At 39.6% G+C, this 18,803-nt stretch overlaps 2 protein-coding genes across 5 annotated transcripts in view; one reads left to right on the top strand and one right to left on the bottom strand.

The window, feature by feature from the left end:
* LOC131394539 (zinc finger protein 709-like) overlaps nt 1-18,803 on the bottom strand; it is a 212,571-nt gene that overhangs the window by 92,066 nt on the left and 101,702 nt on the right. The window lies entirely within an intron of this gene.
* LOC131394526 (zinc finger protein 709-like) overlaps nt 1-18,803 on the top strand; it is a 58,467-nt gene that overhangs the window by 33,785 nt on the left and 5,879 nt on the right. Inside the window, exon 1 of one of the 3 annotated variants that reach the window (XM_058525891.1) lies at nt 10,478-10,550. The exons of the other annotated variants lie outside the window; for them this stretch is intronic. Coding sequence (XP_058381874.1) covers nt 10,548-10,550 — 3 coding nt within the window. The 5' untranslated portion in view covers nt 10,478-10,547. Of the gene's footprint in view, nt 1-10,477; nt 10,551-18,803 lie in introns of those variants that run through there. 3 annotated transcript variants of the gene reach the window in all.

Below are 18,803 nucleotides of genomic sequence, written 5' to 3'. Positions count from 1 at the left end.
GGCATTGCAGAAACTGAAGAGTTGTATGTGGAGGCCCTATCTGGCCCCAAAGATGGGATGCTACTTTTAACCGTCTGGGACCTTCTACATAGTGGTGGGGCTACATACAGAGGAATTTGCTCCCAGCAAATCTCTGAGGGCAAGCCATCATTTCAAATGGAGCAAGTGAAGATGACTTCTTTGTATTCTTATGGCAGACATAATGGGTCCATAGTGTCATCCTATCATAATTGCTTTTCCTTGTTTGGGAAATAAGGGACATCATAATCTGCTAACTTTATCTCTCTCTTAGAAAAGAAATATTATTAGATGATGAAAAGTGACAGGATTTTTCTGAGGGTCTCTGAAAATACCATTTTCCTCAAGACAGTCTTGGGTCGGTGATTAAATCAGATTAGATTAGATAAAATGTATCCAGTTTTCTTGCCTCCTTGCTGAGCAATTTTAGCTTTTAATTTTTTTTAAATTATTTTATTGAGGTCATATTGGTTTGTAACATTGTGTAATTTCAGGTGTACATTATTATATATCAGTTTCTGTATAGACTGCATCGTGCTTACCACCAATAGTCTAGTTTTTATCTGCCGCCATACATATGTGCCCCTTTACCCCTTTCGTCTACCCCCCACCCACTTCCTTCCGGTAACAACTAATCTGTTCTCTTTGTCCGTGTGTTTATCTTCCACATATGAGTGAAATCATACGGTGTTTGTCTTTCTCTGTCTGGCTTATTTCACTTAACATAATACCCCCAAGGTCCATTCATGTTGCAAATGGGACAATTTTGTCTTTTTTTTTTTTTAAGATTTTATTTATTTATTTTTTTCCCCAAAGCCCCAGTAGATAGTTGTATGTCATAGTTGCACATCCTTCTAGTTGCTGTATGTGGGATGCGGCCTCAGCATGGCTGGAGAAGTGGTGTGTCGGTGCGCACCCGGGATCCGAACCTGGGCCGCCAGCAGCGGAGCGCACGCACTTCACCGCTAAGCCACCGGGCCGGCCCGCAAATGGGACAATTTTGTCTTTTTTTTTTTTAAAGCTGAGTAATATTCCATTGTATATATATACCAGGTCTTCTTTATCCATTCATCAGTTGATGGGTGCTTGGGTTGCTTCCACGTCTTGGCTATTGTGAATAATGCTGCAGTGAACATAGGGGTCCATAAATCTCTTTGTATTGTTGATTTCAAGTTCTTTGGATAAATACCCAGTAGTGGGATAGCTGGATCATATGGTATTTCTATTTTTAAGTTTTTGAGAAATCTCCATACTGTTTTTCATAGTGGCTGCACCAGTTTGCTTTCTCACCAGCGGTGTATGAGGGTTCCCTTTTCTCCACATCCTCTCCAACATTTGTTATTTTTTGTCTTGGTAATTATAGCCATTCTGACAGGTGTGAGGTGATATCTCATTGTAGTTTTGATTTGCATTTCCCTAATAATTAGTGATGTTCAACATCTTTTCATGTGTCTGTTGCCCATCTGTGTATCTTCTTTGGAAAAAAGTCTGTCAGATCCTCTGCCCATTTTTTGATTGGGTTGTTTGTTTTTTTGTTGTTGAGTTGTGTGAGTTCTGTATATATTTTGGAAATTAACACCTTGTCAGATATATGATTTGCAAATATTTTCTCCCAGTTGATAGGTTGTCTTTTCGTTTTGTTCATGATTTCCTTTGCCTTGCAGAAACTTTTTAGTCTGTAGTTCTGTTTGTTTATTTTTTCTTTTGTTTCCCTTGCCTGACTAGACATAGTATTTGAAAAGATGCTGCTGAGACCAATGTCAGAGAGTGTACTGCCTATATTTTCTTCTAGGAGTTTTGTGGTTTCAGGTCTTACATTCAAGTCTTTAATCCATTTTGAGTTAATTTTTGTGTATGGTGTAAGATAATGGTCTTCTTTCATTCTTCTGCATGCCAGTTTTCCCAGCACCATTTATTGAAGAGACTTTCCTTTCTCCATTGTATGTTCTTGGCTCCTTTGTCGAAGATTAGCTGTCCATAGATGTGTGGTTTTATTTCTGGACTTTCAGTTCTGTTGCATTGATCTGTGTCTGTTTTTGTGCTGGTACTATGCTGTTTTGATTACTATAGCTTTGTCAGGGATTTTGATGCCTCCAGCTTTGTTCTTTTTTCTCAGGATTACTTTGGCTATTCAGGGTCTTTTGTTGGTCCATATAAATTTTAGGATTCTTTGTTCTATTTCCGTGAAGAATAATATTTCCTTTTTCAGAATAGGATCTTTACCTCTTTGCAAAACCGAAGGGTGTTTTTGCCCAAACAGTCAATGTGTTAAAGGTAATGAAGGATAGTAGAATGTGACAGCCCAAAATATGCCTCTTTGGCATAAGGATTATTTTGAGCTGATTATTTTGAGAAACTGCAGACACAGGAGAAGCTCTGACAATAGAGTAGAAGTAACCCTTTTGTTAGGGAAATTTATGTTAGAAAGGGGGCCTGTACCAGGAAGAGAGCTACTACCAGTGATCACTTTGTCATGTGAGAGACTTATCTGCATGGCAGGGCAAACTTTGTTTACCACAGATGTCCTCTTCTCAGCTTCCTGTGAATTGCCTCTCCCCCTTTTGAAGCTCCAGACCCCTATCCCTTTCCTTAGCTCAGGAAAGTGTATAAGCCTCAATAGCCTGGCTGCCTTTTGAGTCACATATCTTTGTGGGGCTCCCATACATACATAATGAAAATTGTTTTTTTTCCTCCTGTTGATCTATCTTTTTATTTCAGGAGGATCTCAGCCAAGAACATAGAAGGGTAGAAGGAAAATTATTTTTCCTCCCCTACGGTGAATTCAATCCTCTATTTCTAGAGAAATAGAAAAATTGCTTGTAGTTTTAAAATGGCAAATTTCCTTACTTTTAGTTCTCAAGGTTTCCAAAAACTTGAAGTTTAATTTTAGCAAGGGTACTTTATTGTAATGGATAAAATGTTATGATACATTTCGAATTGGGAAAAAAAAGCAACAGAAAAAAGTATCCCAATTTTTAAAAATTATGTATACAAACACAAAGATTATAAAACTGAGTGGGAAATTCCATTATAGACTATTAAAGATAAGTTTTGGTTTACAAAGCTGTGTTTTATATTAGGTGTACATTTACTTACTGAATTGCCTAGTTGGAAGAAACTTAGAAATTGTTTATTTTTTGTCGTTATCAAAAAGCATTCTTGAAATTATACCTCAATTTTTTTGGAAACCTCGATGACCAGAACTCTAAAGCTAGCCTCCTTTGGTACAAATCCCAGTTCTGCCACTAATTAATTGTGTGACCTTGGACAAGTACATAACTTTTCTGTGGCTCAGTTTCCTCACCTCTAAAATGGGGATAATTCTAATGACTAGAGGGTACCAGGTTGGCAGAATATGCTGATGGCTTTGATATGGGGTATATGTGTGTGTGAGAGAGTGGTGTGGAGGGAGAGGGAGGCAGGGAGAGAGGGAGATGAGAAGAGATCCAGAGACTTAGTCCTGGGCCCTCACTTGGATGTCAGAGAGAGAGGAGTAACTAGCAAAGGAAATTGAAAAGGATCAGCCTATAGGGCAGGAGGAAACCAGGAGAGTGTGGTGTTTAGAAACCAAAGTTGTTTGTGATTAATTGAATTAAAGCTGCTGTCAAGTATATTAAGATTTACAGCTACCATTGACTTTAGTCATTCAGCGGTGATTGGTGACTTTGAGGAGAGCAATTTTGTATATCAGTCTGGAGAGGGTTTCTGATGTGGGCCGTGTATTAAATGCACTAGGGTCATATAATAATATGAGGAGCTCCACTGACCCACTCCCCAGTGAAACTGGTGGGAATTATTTGAAAACAACCATTTGAAGCCTCTGGAAATTGTCCTAAAGGCAAACAGCATATGAGGAACATCTATTCCAGAAAATCAATGGAAATTCTGTGAGAAAGGGGAGAGTATGTGGGATTTGAACCATGGCCACTCTCTCCCCACTCTCGGCTCAGGAAGTGAACACTTCTCTCCAGAGTGCTGCACCCTGAACCAGAAGACACGTTTCTCTCTCTCTAAGTCTCCAGATTTGAGGCTTTTTCCTGGGATGAGCAGGACTTCAATATTACCCATCCTGCCCTATTGCTGAATTTAAGTCCTTCATTGGTTCACATGACCAGTGGGGACCCCCTTCTTTTACCCAGCCCCTTCTCCTGGTACAGAGGCTCTGCTGTGCTCATGCTTTGCTGAGAATACTGGGCACTGATCACTCTTTCCCCAGCTCATGAGGTGGCTGTAACAGGAGACAATCAAGAGGACCTCTGGCTGTTGTCTCTCCACTGCACTGATCACTCAGCCCCTAAAATGGGATTGTCACCCAGAGAGAGGCTTCCTATTGTCCCCACCATAGCTCCAGAGTCCTGGCACAGAGATTTTACCTGAACATAGGGAAAAGCCAGCCATAAAACACAAAGCTGTTAATTCCTTCCCAAAGGAATTAAATTGACCAGCAAAAGATCATGAAAAGTTCAAAACAGGGACGCTCTCCAGCAGGTGGAGATTGAGGTGAAAGGCAATTAGTAGATTGTTGTATGTAATGAAGATACAGCTTAGACTGTAGGCTGACTCGTTTCCTGGAAAGAACCAGGGAATTTGACTGCTGGGAGGAGGCTTCCAAGGGTCAGATCAAATATGAAGCAGTGACTTCAGAAAGTATTTCTACAAAAGAGCCCGAGTTTCACTGGAGTATTTGGTAGAGCGAATTCTGCCCCCAGGTCATTTGTGAAAACAATAAAGCAATCAGCCAGCTATTAATCTAATTTAACCACTGAGTGTGTCCATGAAAGAGGAAGAGAGCCCTACCAATACCACTGTCTCATGTCGTTAAACATACCCAAAGCCATGCCCGATTCTAGGAGCTATATCAGAGGTTTCATTCTGTGTGGAGGGCATAGACTCAACTAAAATAATCCATCCAGTCACTGAACAAATAAGCTAATAACAATAAAAAGTTCCAGTAGGCAGGGGACCCAATACTCACAGTTGCATGTCTAATTTGCGTCAAAAATATGAGACACGCAAAGGTACAGGAAAGTAGGAACTATACGCTGGGGGAAAAAACAACAATTGAAAAAATTACCCAACTCTTACAGGAAACTCCAGTAAAATTAACAAGAGATGTCTCAGCAGAGAAAAGGGAGGTCAGAAGGCAGAGGGATAACATATCCAAAGTGCACAAAACTACCTTGTAATATATAAGAAGAAATAAAGACTTTTCCAGATTAAGAAAAACTGAGAAAATATATTAATAGCCAGTTGCCTTATGAGATTACTGAAGGAATTCTTCAGGTTGAAAGCAAGTGACTCACGATGGTAATTGATATCAACATGAAGACAACACCATTATAAGTAATTATGTAAATATGAAAGACAAATACCTATTTTCTCCTTTCTTTTAGCTGATATCAAAGGATTTGTATAATATACTAAGTATTTAATGTGCTGTTATGCCTAGTCCATATACACATGTGATATATGTGTCATTTGTTTGTCATTAAAATCACAAAGGTCATGGGTGGGAGCAAAGCTGTGTGGGACTAAGGAAGTGAGTTCAGATGGTAAAGAAATAAGTGTAACAGTATATTATTGGTTACATCATTAATAGATATAATCTGTATAACAATAATACCACAAAAATGGAAACAGAGAATAGAGCTATGTATGAGTAAGGATTCTATATATCACTGGAATTAAGATAGTGGAAATCTGAAACTCCTTCTTATAAATTAAAAAGTATCTGTTGAATAGTAGAGCAACCCCTAAAAAAAACTTCAAAAATATAATGAAGTCATTTAAACATTAAAATGCTACATTAGAAGATATTCAATTAATGCAATAGAAATTCACAAAAGGAGAAGGGAAACTAAAAACTACATGAGAAATGTAGAAAAAAAGTAAAATGGCACATATAATTGCAACTATGTCTGTAATACTAAATGTGAATAGAATCCAAACAGAAGAGAGAGATTGTCACCTCAGATTTAGAAAACAAACCATGATGTAAATATGCTATGTACAGGAAGCGCACTATAGATTCAAAGATGCAAACAGATTGAAAGTAAAAGCATGCAAAAATATACATCTGGAAATAGCCCTCCCAAGAAAGCTGGAGAGATAATACAAATATCTAGCAAAATAGACTTGAAAACAAAAAATATCTCTAGAGATAATGAGGAACATTATATAATACCTAAAGGGTCAAAGTTTATGGCCTGCCTCTAAAACAGTACAAAGAAATTAATTTATAGCCATCAATGCCTATACTAACAAAGAAGAGAGATCTCAAATCCATAACCTAACTTTTTACCTTAACAGACTTGAAAAGATGAGGTACCAAACCCAAAGCAAGGAGAAAAGGAAATAATAAACATTAGAGCAGAAATTAAGGAAATGAGGAATAGAAAAACCACAGAGAAAAATCAGTGAAACCAAAAGTGGGTTCTATGGAAAGATGAACAAATATGGCAACTAGATTGAATTAGAGAAGAAGGAGGAAGATTGAAATTCATACAATCAGAAAGAAAGAGGGACGTTACTACTCACGTTACGCAAATAAAAATGATTATAATTCAGTCAACAATTGTATGGCAACAAATTAGATAACTGAGATGAAATGGACAAATTCCTTGAAAGACAGAAACTTCTGAATCTAAATCAAGAATAAGAGGAAAATCTGAATAGAACTAGACCAAGTGAAGGACTGAATTAGTAAACAAACAGCTACCCACAGAGTAAGACTTGGCCTAGATGGCTTCAACACAGAATTCTCTGAAACATTCAAAGATTATTTAACACCGATTCTTCACACACTCTTTAAAGTTAGACTGGAGAGAATACTTTGCACTCATTTCATGAGGCCAGTACAACGAATACCAGCAAATCCAATCCAGCAATATACAAAAGATTATACACCATGACAAAGTGGGATTTATTCCAGGGATGAGAGGTTGGGTTAGCGTCTCAAAATGCATTTATGTAATAAAGGATATCAATAGAATAAAAGCAAAAATGGCAGGTCATTTCAATAGAGTCAGGGAAAATAATTGACAAAATCCAGTACTCTTTCATGATTAAGGCACTCAGATTATCAGGAATAGAAGGAAATATGTTAACGTCATAATGAGCATCTATGGAAAAGCCACAGCTAATATTATATTTAATTATAAATGACTGGATGCTTTCCCTTTATGGTAAGGAACCAAAGAAGGATATATGCTCTTGCCACTTCCAGAATATACTGGAGATTTTATCCAGAATACTTATGCAAGAAAAGGAAATAAAATGCGTAAAGATTGGTTAGAAAGATGTAAAACTATCTCTACTTTAGTTGAGATATCTTGTTTTTAGAAAACTGTAAGGAATCCAGTAAAAAATTATTAGAACTGATAATTAAGGTAAGTAAAATGGTAGGAGACAAGACCAAATATAGGGGCCGGCCCGTGTGCGTAGTGGTTAAGTGCACGCGCTCCGCTGCTGGAGGCCTGGGTTCAGATCCCAGGCGTGCACCGATGCACCGCTTGTCAGGCCGTCCTGTGGCGGCATCCCATATAAAGTGGCGGAAGATGGGCACAGATGTTAGCTCAAGGCCAGTCTTCCTCAGCAAAAAAGAGGAGGATTGGCATGGATGTTAGCTCAGGGCTGATCTTCCTCACCAAAAAAAAAAAAAAAAAGACCAAATATAAAAATCAATTGTATTTCTATACACTTACAATGCTGATAATGAAATTAAGAAATGCATTGACAATAAAATTAAAAGGAATAAAATACTTAGGAATAAATTTAGGGAAAAAAGTACAAAATGAATACTCAGAAAACTGCAAAATGTGGTCAAAAGAAATTAAAAATGTATAAATAAATGGGAAAACATCCCAATTTCCTGAATCAGAAGATGATATTGTTGAAATGGCACTATTCCCCAAATGTTCTGAGGTTCAGCACATACCTGTCATGATCCCAGCTTATTCCTTTATACAAATTGCCAAGCTCTTCATGAAATTTTGGGGAATTGCAAGAGAATCAGATTAGCCAAAGCCGTCTTCAAAAAAGAAAAACAAAGTGGTAGGACTAACATTTCCTGATTTCAAACCATGTTATATGCAATGGTAATCTAGAGTGAGTGGTACTAACCAAAAGATAGACATACACAGATCTATGGGATAGGTTGAGATTTGAGAAATAAAGCCATATGTCTGTGGTCGACTGATATTTGAAAAAAGTGCCAAGAATGGGGCAAGAATATTCTTTGCATGAATTTGTGCTGGGCCAAGTGGATAGCCATATGCAAAAGAAAGAGGTTTCATCTTTATATGATACCACGTACAATAATTTACCAGAAAGGATAAAGACCTAAACATAAGAGTAAATGATAACACATTTAGATAAAATATAGGAACAAATTCCCGACCTTGGATTTGGTAAAGAATTATTCGATGATACACCAAGAGCAAAAACAGGAAAAAAAAAATAAGTAATTTAGACTTCATCAAATTAATTGCTTTTGGGCTTCAAAGGACACTGTCAAGTAAGTTAAAACACCCTTTGGATCCCTTGTGCACTATCACTGGGAATATAAAATTATGTTGATGGTATGAAATACAACGTGGTGCTTCTTCCAAAAATTGCAAACCGAGTTACCATCTGAAGTAGCAATTCTACTTCTAGGAATTGAAGTAGAATTGAAAGCAGGGTCTCAAGCAGGCATATGTCCACTCTTGCTTATATTCACGTTATTCACAACAGCCAAAAGGTGGAGGTAACCCAAGTGCCCATCAAGAAATTAATAGATCAAAAAGAGTTGGCACATGCATACAATGGCGTATTGTTCAGCTTGAAAAAGAAAGCAAATTCTGACGTGCTACAACTGAACTATATACTTACAAATGATGAAAATGTAAATTTTATTATATGTGTATACTACCACAGTTAAAAGTAAAAATTTTAAGGCAAGAGTAAAAACACATAGAAGAAAATTTTGCAAATCATATATCTGATAAGGAACTGGTATCAAAAATATCTAAAAACCTCTTAAAGCTTAATTATAAAAAGTCCAATAACTCAATTTAAATATGGCAAAGGATCTGAATACACTATTTTCCAAAGAAGATAAACAAATGGTCAGCATGTGAAAAGACGCTGGGCATCCTTAGTCATCAAGGAAATGCAAATCAAAACCCCAGTGAGATAATCACTTCACCACCACTAGGATGGCTAGAGTCGAAGTGAGGTAAGAACAAGTTTTGTTGAGGATATGTTTAGAAATTTGAACTCCCATACATGGGTGGTGTGCATAGAAAATGGTGTAGTCACTGTGGAAAAAGGTCTGGGAGTTCCTCAAATATAAAACCTAAAATTACCATATGACCCATCATTTCCAATCCTAGGTGCTTACGTGTGTGTGTGTGTGTTTGTGTGTGTGCGTGTGTGTGTGCGTGTGTGTGTGGTGAGAAGGCTTAATCCGCTCTTAGCAAATTTCAAGTATAAATATTGTATATGTATATCAAATCATCACATTGTAATCTTTAAATATAGATAATTTTATTAGTCAATTATACCTCAATAAACCTGGGGGGGGCAGGGGAAGAGTTTCCAGGTGCTTCTCACATTTACATAAGGATTTATTGTTTTTCTTATATCAGTGAAAATAGACATCAGTTTCCTTAAATCTGGATGTTATAGCGGTTAACATTTGAAAGCTCTCTAGGGACACAGGCAAAAACTGATCTAAAATAAATTTCCTACCAGTGTAATATGTACACCTGAGAGTTTAATGAGTGTATGTCATGCCCTGTGGTTAGACTGAGAAGAGTCCCTGAGCCCTGGCTAGGGCTGTGGGATTCAGACTTCCCACCAGGGCCAAGTCTCTGGGATTCTTTGTCTTCAGTACCAAATGAGTGGGGTGGGGAAGGGATGGGTGGAAGGCTCATCGCTAGCAAGGATCACAGATTAAAATGGAGCCTGACTCTTTATTACAGATGATGAGGTCACATTCAAGTGTCTGCCTTTCTAAATAAGAGTCACAGTTACATGATTGGCCTCACAACCTTATGCCACCAAGCCCCCACCCCTAGAGGACATAAGACCCTCCTGTTCCAGTGTGGCCTGGCCTGGACCATCCTTTTGTCTGTACTTGCTCCATTTGCAAACTCAGTCAGGAGTTCCCAGTGCACACTGGTGCCCACACGTTCACGAAGAGCTGGGTGAGAACAACAGAGGCAGCCCCGGGCCAGAAAAAGTTCTGTTTAAATGCAAATGTGCCACGTGAGTCAGGTTCCAGCCGCCAACCAGCCTAGGCTGGTTCTGCTGAGCCACGCAGCCTCCCACCAGCTGTTACTGGGGGTGAGGGGGCAGGGCCTTCTGGACTGTCCAGGGGAACCGCTGGGGCAGGTGGGGGGGCGATGCTGTGCCCCAACAGGGATGTCCCTTCTTCCTCCTGCCATGGACAGTCCCCAGTGGCTCTGTTGCAGCCTCTGTCACGCTGTGATCCGCGCTAGTCATGAAGGTCATAGGAAGGACTCAGGGGACCCAGGAGACTAGAAATGGTGAGTGTGCGGCCCCGGCTGAGGAGACGGGGAGGAGGGCTGGTCGGGACCGGCCTCCCCGCGGTCACCTCTGGAGTCTGTGGACCCGAGTCCGTGGTGGCGCCTCGGACCTCAGTCCCCTCTGGCAGCTGGCACCCCGGGTGTCCTGTACATCCCTGTGCATGGTGACTTTGGCCCTGGAGCCCTGTGTCTCTCCAGATTGCGCAGTGACCACAGGGAGGGTCATCAGAGACAATCGTGACTTGGTCTCTAGAGTTCCTGTGTGGGAGGAGCTGTGGTCTGTGGGATCCCCACTGCCTCTTTTTTCCCCAGGGGGCAACCAGTTTTTCCTCAGTTTTCCAAATATTTGGGGAGCAGGGTCTCAAATCCACAACGCTGTCCCCCCAGACTAGCTCTTTCAGGGCTACCAGTAAGTCTCTAAATTTTCAGATCCCTCCCCACATTCCTAAAGCCAACTGCCCCTCTCTGACTCACAGCACCTTATCAACTCTTCATGGCGCGTTTCAAACAGACCCAATATGATAACTGTTTATCATTTTTCCCCAGAGTCATAGATGGACTCTTTTTTAAAGATTATATTTGTCTGTGAATATTTTACATGAGGAACTACACTGCGTGAAATCCTTGTGCTCTCCCCCCAGGATCCTTCTGGGCACAGACAGCCTATGGGAAATCCTTTGGGTGGAGGTTCCTCTTGAGAAACTTTCCTGGGTGATCTGTCCTGTCAGCACTGCCCCTCTCTGGGTTTATGACCTACAAAAGATTTATTCACTTATATAAGTCTCCATTTTTCAATAAGGTAAATATATTTAATCAATAAACCTTGGAAGACAATATAAAATAGTTCAAAACAGGCAGCAAAGACCTGAATTTTAGAAAAAATAAAATATTCCTGTGTTACATTCCATTTTAAGAGTACTTGTTGCACTCTTTCTTCCCCTGAACATGTGGAGTAAGTTTCTGAGGTCTGGTCTTTACTTCTGGATGTTTTCAAGTGAAATTCCAGGGCTTAGAATTGCAGACCACAAGTGTTCAAGTATGATTTCTTGCCATGGAAATAATCATTAACTGATTTTTTTCCTGAAAGGAATAGATATTTGGGGTTTTCTGGTTGTATTACTAAAAGTACCTTATAATTTCTTTCCCTATTTTCCACAGGAAGGCTGGGTTTAAGTGATGTTTCTGGAGTTTTCAAACACTGAGTTTGCTATTTAAAATAACAGTGATGTTCCAAAGCATCTCCAGTAGGAGCAGAGGCCTGCACTCAAAGACCCAAGCTAAGGCCCCCTTGGGCCTGCACAGGGAAGGACTTGAAGGCCCAGTTGTTCTTCCTGGGGAGCCTCCCCCTGCAGGTGTCCTACTGCTCACACCCCCCATGGAAGGAGCCTCTATACTGAGAGGAGCTGCAGAGCCCTGGAAAGCTGGGGGTGCACGTGCACATGAGGGTGGGGAGGTGATGCCCTTTCTGAGGCTGTGGTTGTGGTTCCTTAGGCCCGGACATTTTACATGTCGTGTTTGAGTTTTGCACCCACACTGTAGGTGCACTGAGAGTGTCATTGTGCACATTGAGAAAGTCTGTGAAGATCAGGAGTTCTGTCCTGTGGACAGAGCGTTTATGAATTTGGGAGTTCATTTGGGTCAGAACCTTCAACTGAAGCAGGCTGAGCGTGTCCTCACTGTGAGAATGGAAGCCTGGGGGAGGCAGTGCTTCCATGCTCACAGGAGAGGGGAGGGCGTGTGGAGCTCCCAGAGTTCACTCCTGTGGCTGCTCAGGTGCCCCACCCTCCTCCACCAGGCACACAGCACTCTAGGGGTTACGTCTCAATCAAGGCTATATAGACCAAGCCTGGGAATATGGTCAACTTTCTGAACATGAGTTTTCCTCAAATATTCATGTTTCTGTCCCTGGATTCCTTTATCAATTGAAGATGGCAGCACTTTGACTCTTGTTTCCATTAGCACTTGGGGCTTTAAAATGTAAGTTGATTGAGAGATACGATGTGAGTAAAGCAAGAAAATTGTGGAACCCAATAGAATTTTTGTTCCATTTAGGCAAGAGAGCCTCATGATGTGAGATGGGTGTACTTAAGTTCTCAGGTGCATTTTACATTTTTAGGTCAGTTTTTGTGTGTCCATGTCCTGAGGGAACATTGCCATTTAAAAGACTGTACTATTCCTAAGGCAAACGAATTTCTATTTTAGTGGATGTGAGGAAAAAGTATGTGAATTTCTATTTTCATTGATATGAGGAAACAGATCAAAGCTTATATAAATCTTTGGAATTCCTAGTTCATTGCAGGGCTTAATTGCAAACCCCCTAATGTATTATAATATGCTACTCCTTCCTGAAAATATCCCCAGTGTGCAATATAGTGAAGGGACAAATTATAATGCACCTTTTTCTTTTTTTCGAAAGGGATTGGTAAATGGTTTATGGTTTAAATTTTTATGTTTACTGTTGTTTGAAGGATTAAACTCGGGTGTGATTTCCTATGTAGAAATGTTGAAATTAAATTAATTTTAAAATGCAAAAGTTAATTGAAAATAATGATCAAGCATAGGAAAATATGGTGTATATAAATTTCTCTCTTTATTTTAAATAAATAATACATGAGAAGGTTTAAAAAATGCCTAAGAGAGGAAACTAACTTAAGAAGACTCCCTGCCTGCACATCCTGCCCCACTCCTCTGCCCTTACCCCAACCCCCCTCAAATGACCAGTTTTGATCACTGCTTCTTCATCCTGTTAGTGTTTCTTTATGTAAAAACAAGCCAGTGTGAATGCCTATTTTTCTTACTCCTGTTTGTTCTTGTAATAGGTGGCCGGGGTCCACATATTTGGTGTTTGGCTTCTGAACACTTAAGCCTCACCCCTCCCTTTCCCCTAGGCCTTCTTGTCTGGACAGGCTGATGAGAAAGCCTGGAGGCTCCTGCACTGTGAGCTGCTGCTTGCTGGGCAGCTCCTCCTGTGAGCTGTGCTGCCCTGTGTGCATTGTTGACCCACCACGCCTGGTTCTATATACAGAGAAATCCTATTTGGCAGTTTTACTTCCTTTGGGAGTGAGAGTCTGGGAATGGGGCCCTCTTTAGTGTGGTCCTGGGTTATGTCTTCATGGAAACTATCTGTGTGTTTAGAGTGAAGGTGAGACTGAGGCTGGGGTCGTGTCAGTGCTGGAGGCATCTGGGGATTTGAGGATGATTATACCTTGTGAATGAGGTGAGCCCATCTGATGGTCACTCCTTTCAGGCAATTACTTCAATGAGAAAGAAAAGAGACAGGAAAATGCAGCCAGTAGGTAGCAGGCTTACACAGGGCTCACCAGGACCCCTAAGTAACTCTGCTGCTGCCATCCCTGCATCTGTTGCAACAAAGATCCTACCCTCTGGGTTATAGTGACAACACCCAGAGTCTGAGTTTGGCACAGCAAAGGGATTAGTTCAAACTCAACTAAGCCTGGGTTCCTTAAACTCTATAAAGCAACCAGTTGTCATGGAGGAGGCCTCTAACCCTGATGACGGTGATTTGAGGCTTTCTGGAGGAGGGCCTTAAGTTGTCCGTAGGCTTCTGATGCAAGAACCTGCCCTGGTCCCCACACTATATGCCATTAGAGCTGCTATTATCACCAGGTACTGAGATCTCTTGAAAATAGAGGCTCTCACAGCACTGAGCATGTGACCCTCTACCGAGGTGCCTGTTATGCCTTTGGCCCTGGAAACAGCCTCCCACCAGCTCAGGCTGCTACTGACACCTACTTGTGATATGATGGGGCCCAACCTTGGCCCTGTAGCTTATGCCACCTGCAGGAGGGGCATGGCATTTCTTTCTTCTGTTCATTGAAAGATGCTAGGGTGCTGGAGGAGGTCACACCTCTCCCAGACTCCTTGTTTCCCTGGGTAGTTCCTTGGGGTTAACTGAATGCACAGCACTGGGGAGTGCATAGACTTTAAGGACAACAATACACGTTCATACATGATGGAGCTCAGTGGAGAGTTTCTGCTCTTCATCCCTTAATTGGGACATCCCTGATGAAGAACCAAACTCAGGTGTCACCAGAGGTAACCAAACATCAGGCAGTCATCTTACTATTGGCCAAAAATTGGCCTCATCTGCATACGTTCACAGACTCTTGGATGGTTGTCTAAGAGATGCCCCTTTGTGGTAAAATAACTCTGGGAATGTCTTAAATCAGAGATACCCAAAATAGAAATCAAGGTAACACTTGTCTGTACATTACTAAGTCCACAATACAAGGACTCACCAGGACACTCGTTATCCACCTTGGAGTTGTGACACTACTGATAGTAACCATGGCACCTCTCAGAGTAAACAGTGCCCTGCTCTCCAACAAGGCATTCGGTGAAAGTTTCACCTCCCTTGTGGGTCTCAGGCTCATAGAGCACCATACTGGCTTATTGAAATCAGTTGGATGAGAGATGTCCTGTTTCAGTCATCAGGGGTGAATTGAACTGAGTTTGTCTACATCTTTTTTTCTGAATGACTTCAGGCTTTTTTTGAACAGTTTCAGGTTACAGAAAATTGATCAGAATTTAAATACTTTCCACACAACCCTTCTCTCTGCATGCACATAGTTTGCACTCTTTTTCACATTTTGTATTACTGTGGTACAATTTCCAACCCATATTGATGCATCACATTAGTGTTGACTCTTTGTGTTATATAATCTATGGGTTTTGGTAAATGTATAATGACATGTGTCCATCATTTCTGTATCATAGAGTGTAGTTCCACTTCCCTAAAAAACTTCTATTGATTCGTTCATCCTCTATTCATCCACCTATTGATTCATCCCTCCCTCCAGCCCCCAAGTTCTTCACAACCAAAGATCTTTCCACTGGCTCATGCTGTTGTCTTTTCCAGAATGTCGTATACTTGCAATCATACGGTACATAGCCTTGTCACATTGGCTTCTTTCCCTTCGCAATATCCTTTTAAGGTTCCTCCGTGTGTTTTCATGGCTTGATACCTGCTTTCTTGTTATCAATGAACAGTATTTCATTGTATGAATGCACCAGTAATTGTCTTTTCTATTCAACTCTTGAAGGGCGTTTTGCTTAACACTCTAACTCTTGGCAATTGTGAATAAAGTGCCTATAAACATTCATGTGTAGCATTTGTGTGAACATAAGGTTTCAGCTCATTTGGAAAAATACCAAGGAACATTATTGCTGGATCTTACTTGATGTAGTAACAGTGTATTTTGTTTTGAAAGAAGGTTCCTGTCTTCCATTGTAGGTGTACCAAATCCCGTTTCCACCAGCAATGAATGAGGCTTGCCTGTAGCTTTGCATCTTCAGTAATACTTGGTGTTCTGAGTGTTTTGAGTTTTACTCATTTAATGTGTTTAATGATACCTCATTGTTTTACTTGCAATTTCCTAATGACATTTGATGTGAAGCATGTTTTTATGTTCCTTATTTCCTGTTTACATAGCTTATTCAGTGAGTTGTCTGTTCAGATCGTTTGCCCATTTTTAAATTGAGTTGTTTGTCTTCTGGCTGTTGAGTTTTAAGAGTTCTTTGGATATTTCTGATACCACTCATTGATCACATACGTGTTTTACAAAGATTTTCTCTTACTCTGTAAATTGTGTTTTTATTCTCTTAACACTTTCTTTCTCACAGTAGGAGATTTTCATTTTAAGAAAGTAAAATTTTGTTTTTTTCTTTTGTGGACCTTGCTTTTCAGTGTGTATCTAAAAGTTTATCTGCAAACCCAAGGTTATCTAGATTTTCTCCTATGATATCTTCTAGGAGTTTATTCCTTTGGCATTTTACATTTAGATCTGTGATGTGTTTTGACTTAATTTTTGTGAAGGGCATAAGGCCCTTGTCTACATTCATTTTGTGTGTGTGTGTGTTTGCATGTGGATTTCCATTACTTCCACCACTATTTGTTTAAAAGACTTTCTTTTTCACTTGAATAGCCTTTCCTTCTCTGTCAAAAATCTGTTGACTGTATTTGTGTGGATCTATAAGGAAAGCAATTGACTCACGTATCCTTCAACCTTGCTGTACTCTCTTATTAATTCCAGGAGTTATTTCTGTTGTGAAATCTTTCAGAGGTTTCACAGAGACAGTCACGCCATATGGAACAAATGTTACAAATTTAGCTGCAGGATTCATAAAGGTGTTCCTTCTCAAGTAGTGAAAGTTCCCCTCTACTACTAGTTTGTTATCATAAATGGATGTTGGCTTTTATCATATGCGTTTTTATTTTCATTTCCGCCTCCTTTCCTTTTGTATGTTAGTAATATTTGTCTTCCCTCTTTTCTTTGTTTTCTTGACTAGATGTTTATCAATTTTATTAGTCTTGTCAAAGAACCAGCTTTTTTGTTTTAACTTCCTCTGTTGATTTCCCAGAATGACATTGATTTCTTTTCTAATTTTTATTCTTTCTTTTATTGTGCTTACTTTGGGTTTGATTTACTCTTCCTTTTATTGTTTCCTAAGGTAGATGCTTACATTTTTGATTATAGATCTTTGGTTTTTCCAGTGTAACTGTTTGATGGCATAAATTTCCTTCTAGGCACTGCTTTTGCTGCATCCAAGAAGCTTTGGTATGTTGTGTTTTCATTGCATTTAGTTCAAAATAATTTTTCATTTCTCTTCAGACTTCTTCTTTGATCCTATGTATTATTTAGAAATATATTGTTGAATCCCCACATATTTGGAGGTTTTCCAACTATCTTGTTATTGACCTCTAGAGGAATCCCTATGTGGTGAGAGTATATTTTGTATGATTTCTGTTCTTTCACATTTGTTAAGGTGTACTTTATTCCCAGAATGTGGTTTGTCCTTGGAAATGTTCCATGTGAACTTGAGAAGAATGTATATTCTGTTCTTGTTGCATGAAGTGTTCCATAGATTAAAATAAAATCTAGTTGTTTCATTGTGCTGTTCTGTTCACCTCTGTCCTTCCTCAATTTCTCCCTACTGGAATTTATAATTCATAATAAGAAGGTGTTGAATTCTCCAACTATTGAACTTGATTCATCTGTTTCTCCTTGCCTTCTATCAGCTCTTGCCTTATGTATTTTGCCCCTCTGTTGTTAGGCACATACACATGAAGGGTGGCTGTGCCTTCTTGGAGAATAGACCCCTTTACCATTGTGTAATGCCCCTCTTTATCTCTGAATCTTCCTTGGTTTGAAATCTGCATTTTCTATAATTCATATACCTGTGCCAGCTTTCTTTTGACCTGTGTTGGCATGGCATGTTTTTCTCCATCCTTTTATCCTTCATCTCTCTGTGTCTTTGTATTGACAGTGGGTTTCTTGTAGACAGTATATAACTCAATTTGTTTTTTATAAATGTGATATTATTGTATCTCTCAATTGTATTGAGACTATTGATGATTAAAGTTGTTATTGATACAGCTGGATTAATACTTGCCACCTCTTTCACTGTTTTTTATATCTTGCTCTTGCTCTTTTTGTCTTCCACCTTTTTTCCACCTCCTCTCACTGAAATTCAGCATTTTATCTGATTCTTTTTTCCTCCTCTCTTAGCATATCAATTACACATTTTTAAAAAAACTCTTTTAGTGCTCACCATTGAGTTTTCAATACACATTTATAACTGACTCACCTTTTCTGCCAGATAACACTGTACCACTTCACTGTGTGCAAGTACTTCATAACACACTATTCCCAATTTCTGCTCACTGTGCCTTGTCCCATTGCTGTCATTTATTTCACTTGTCCCTAAGCTTCTCGTTACCATATGTTGTTTAAAATAATATTGTCATCTGTTATATTAATTATAAATGTAGAAAAGATATTTTAGGCCAGCCGCAGTGGCCTAGTGGTTAAGTTCAGCACACTCTGCTTCAGCAGCCTGGGTTTGGTAAATGGGTGTGGACGTACACCACTCGTCTGTCAGTGGCCGTGCTGTCACAGCAGCTCACGTACAAAAAGAGGAAGATTGGCAACAGATGTTAGCTCAGGGCAATCTTCCTTAGGAAAAAAAAGATATTTTATATTCACTTTTTTCTTTTCTAATCCTCTACTTTTATCATTTACATTCTTTCCAATACATTTTTGAATATTTCATTCTAAGTAGGTGTACTCATGACAAATTTCCTCAATTTTTATCTCAGAAAGTACCTATTTTTCCTCTATTTTAATTTTATTTATTTATTTTTTTCCCCCAAAGCCCCAGTAGATAGTTTTATGTCATAGCTGCACATCCTTGCAGTTGCTGTACGTGGGATGCGACCTCAGCATGGCCGGA

Source organism: Diceros bicornis, chromosome 30 (genome assembly GCF_020826845.1).
Source record: "Diceros bicornis minor isolate mBicDic1 chromosome 30, mDicBic1.mat.cur, whole genome shotgun sequence".
NCBI lineage: Eukaryota > Metazoa > Chordata > Mammalia > Perissodactyla > Rhinocerotidae > Diceros > Diceros bicornis.
The sequence above is the reverse complement of the archived record's forward strand: the minus strand, read 5'-3'. Positions and strand labels throughout refer to the sequence as shown.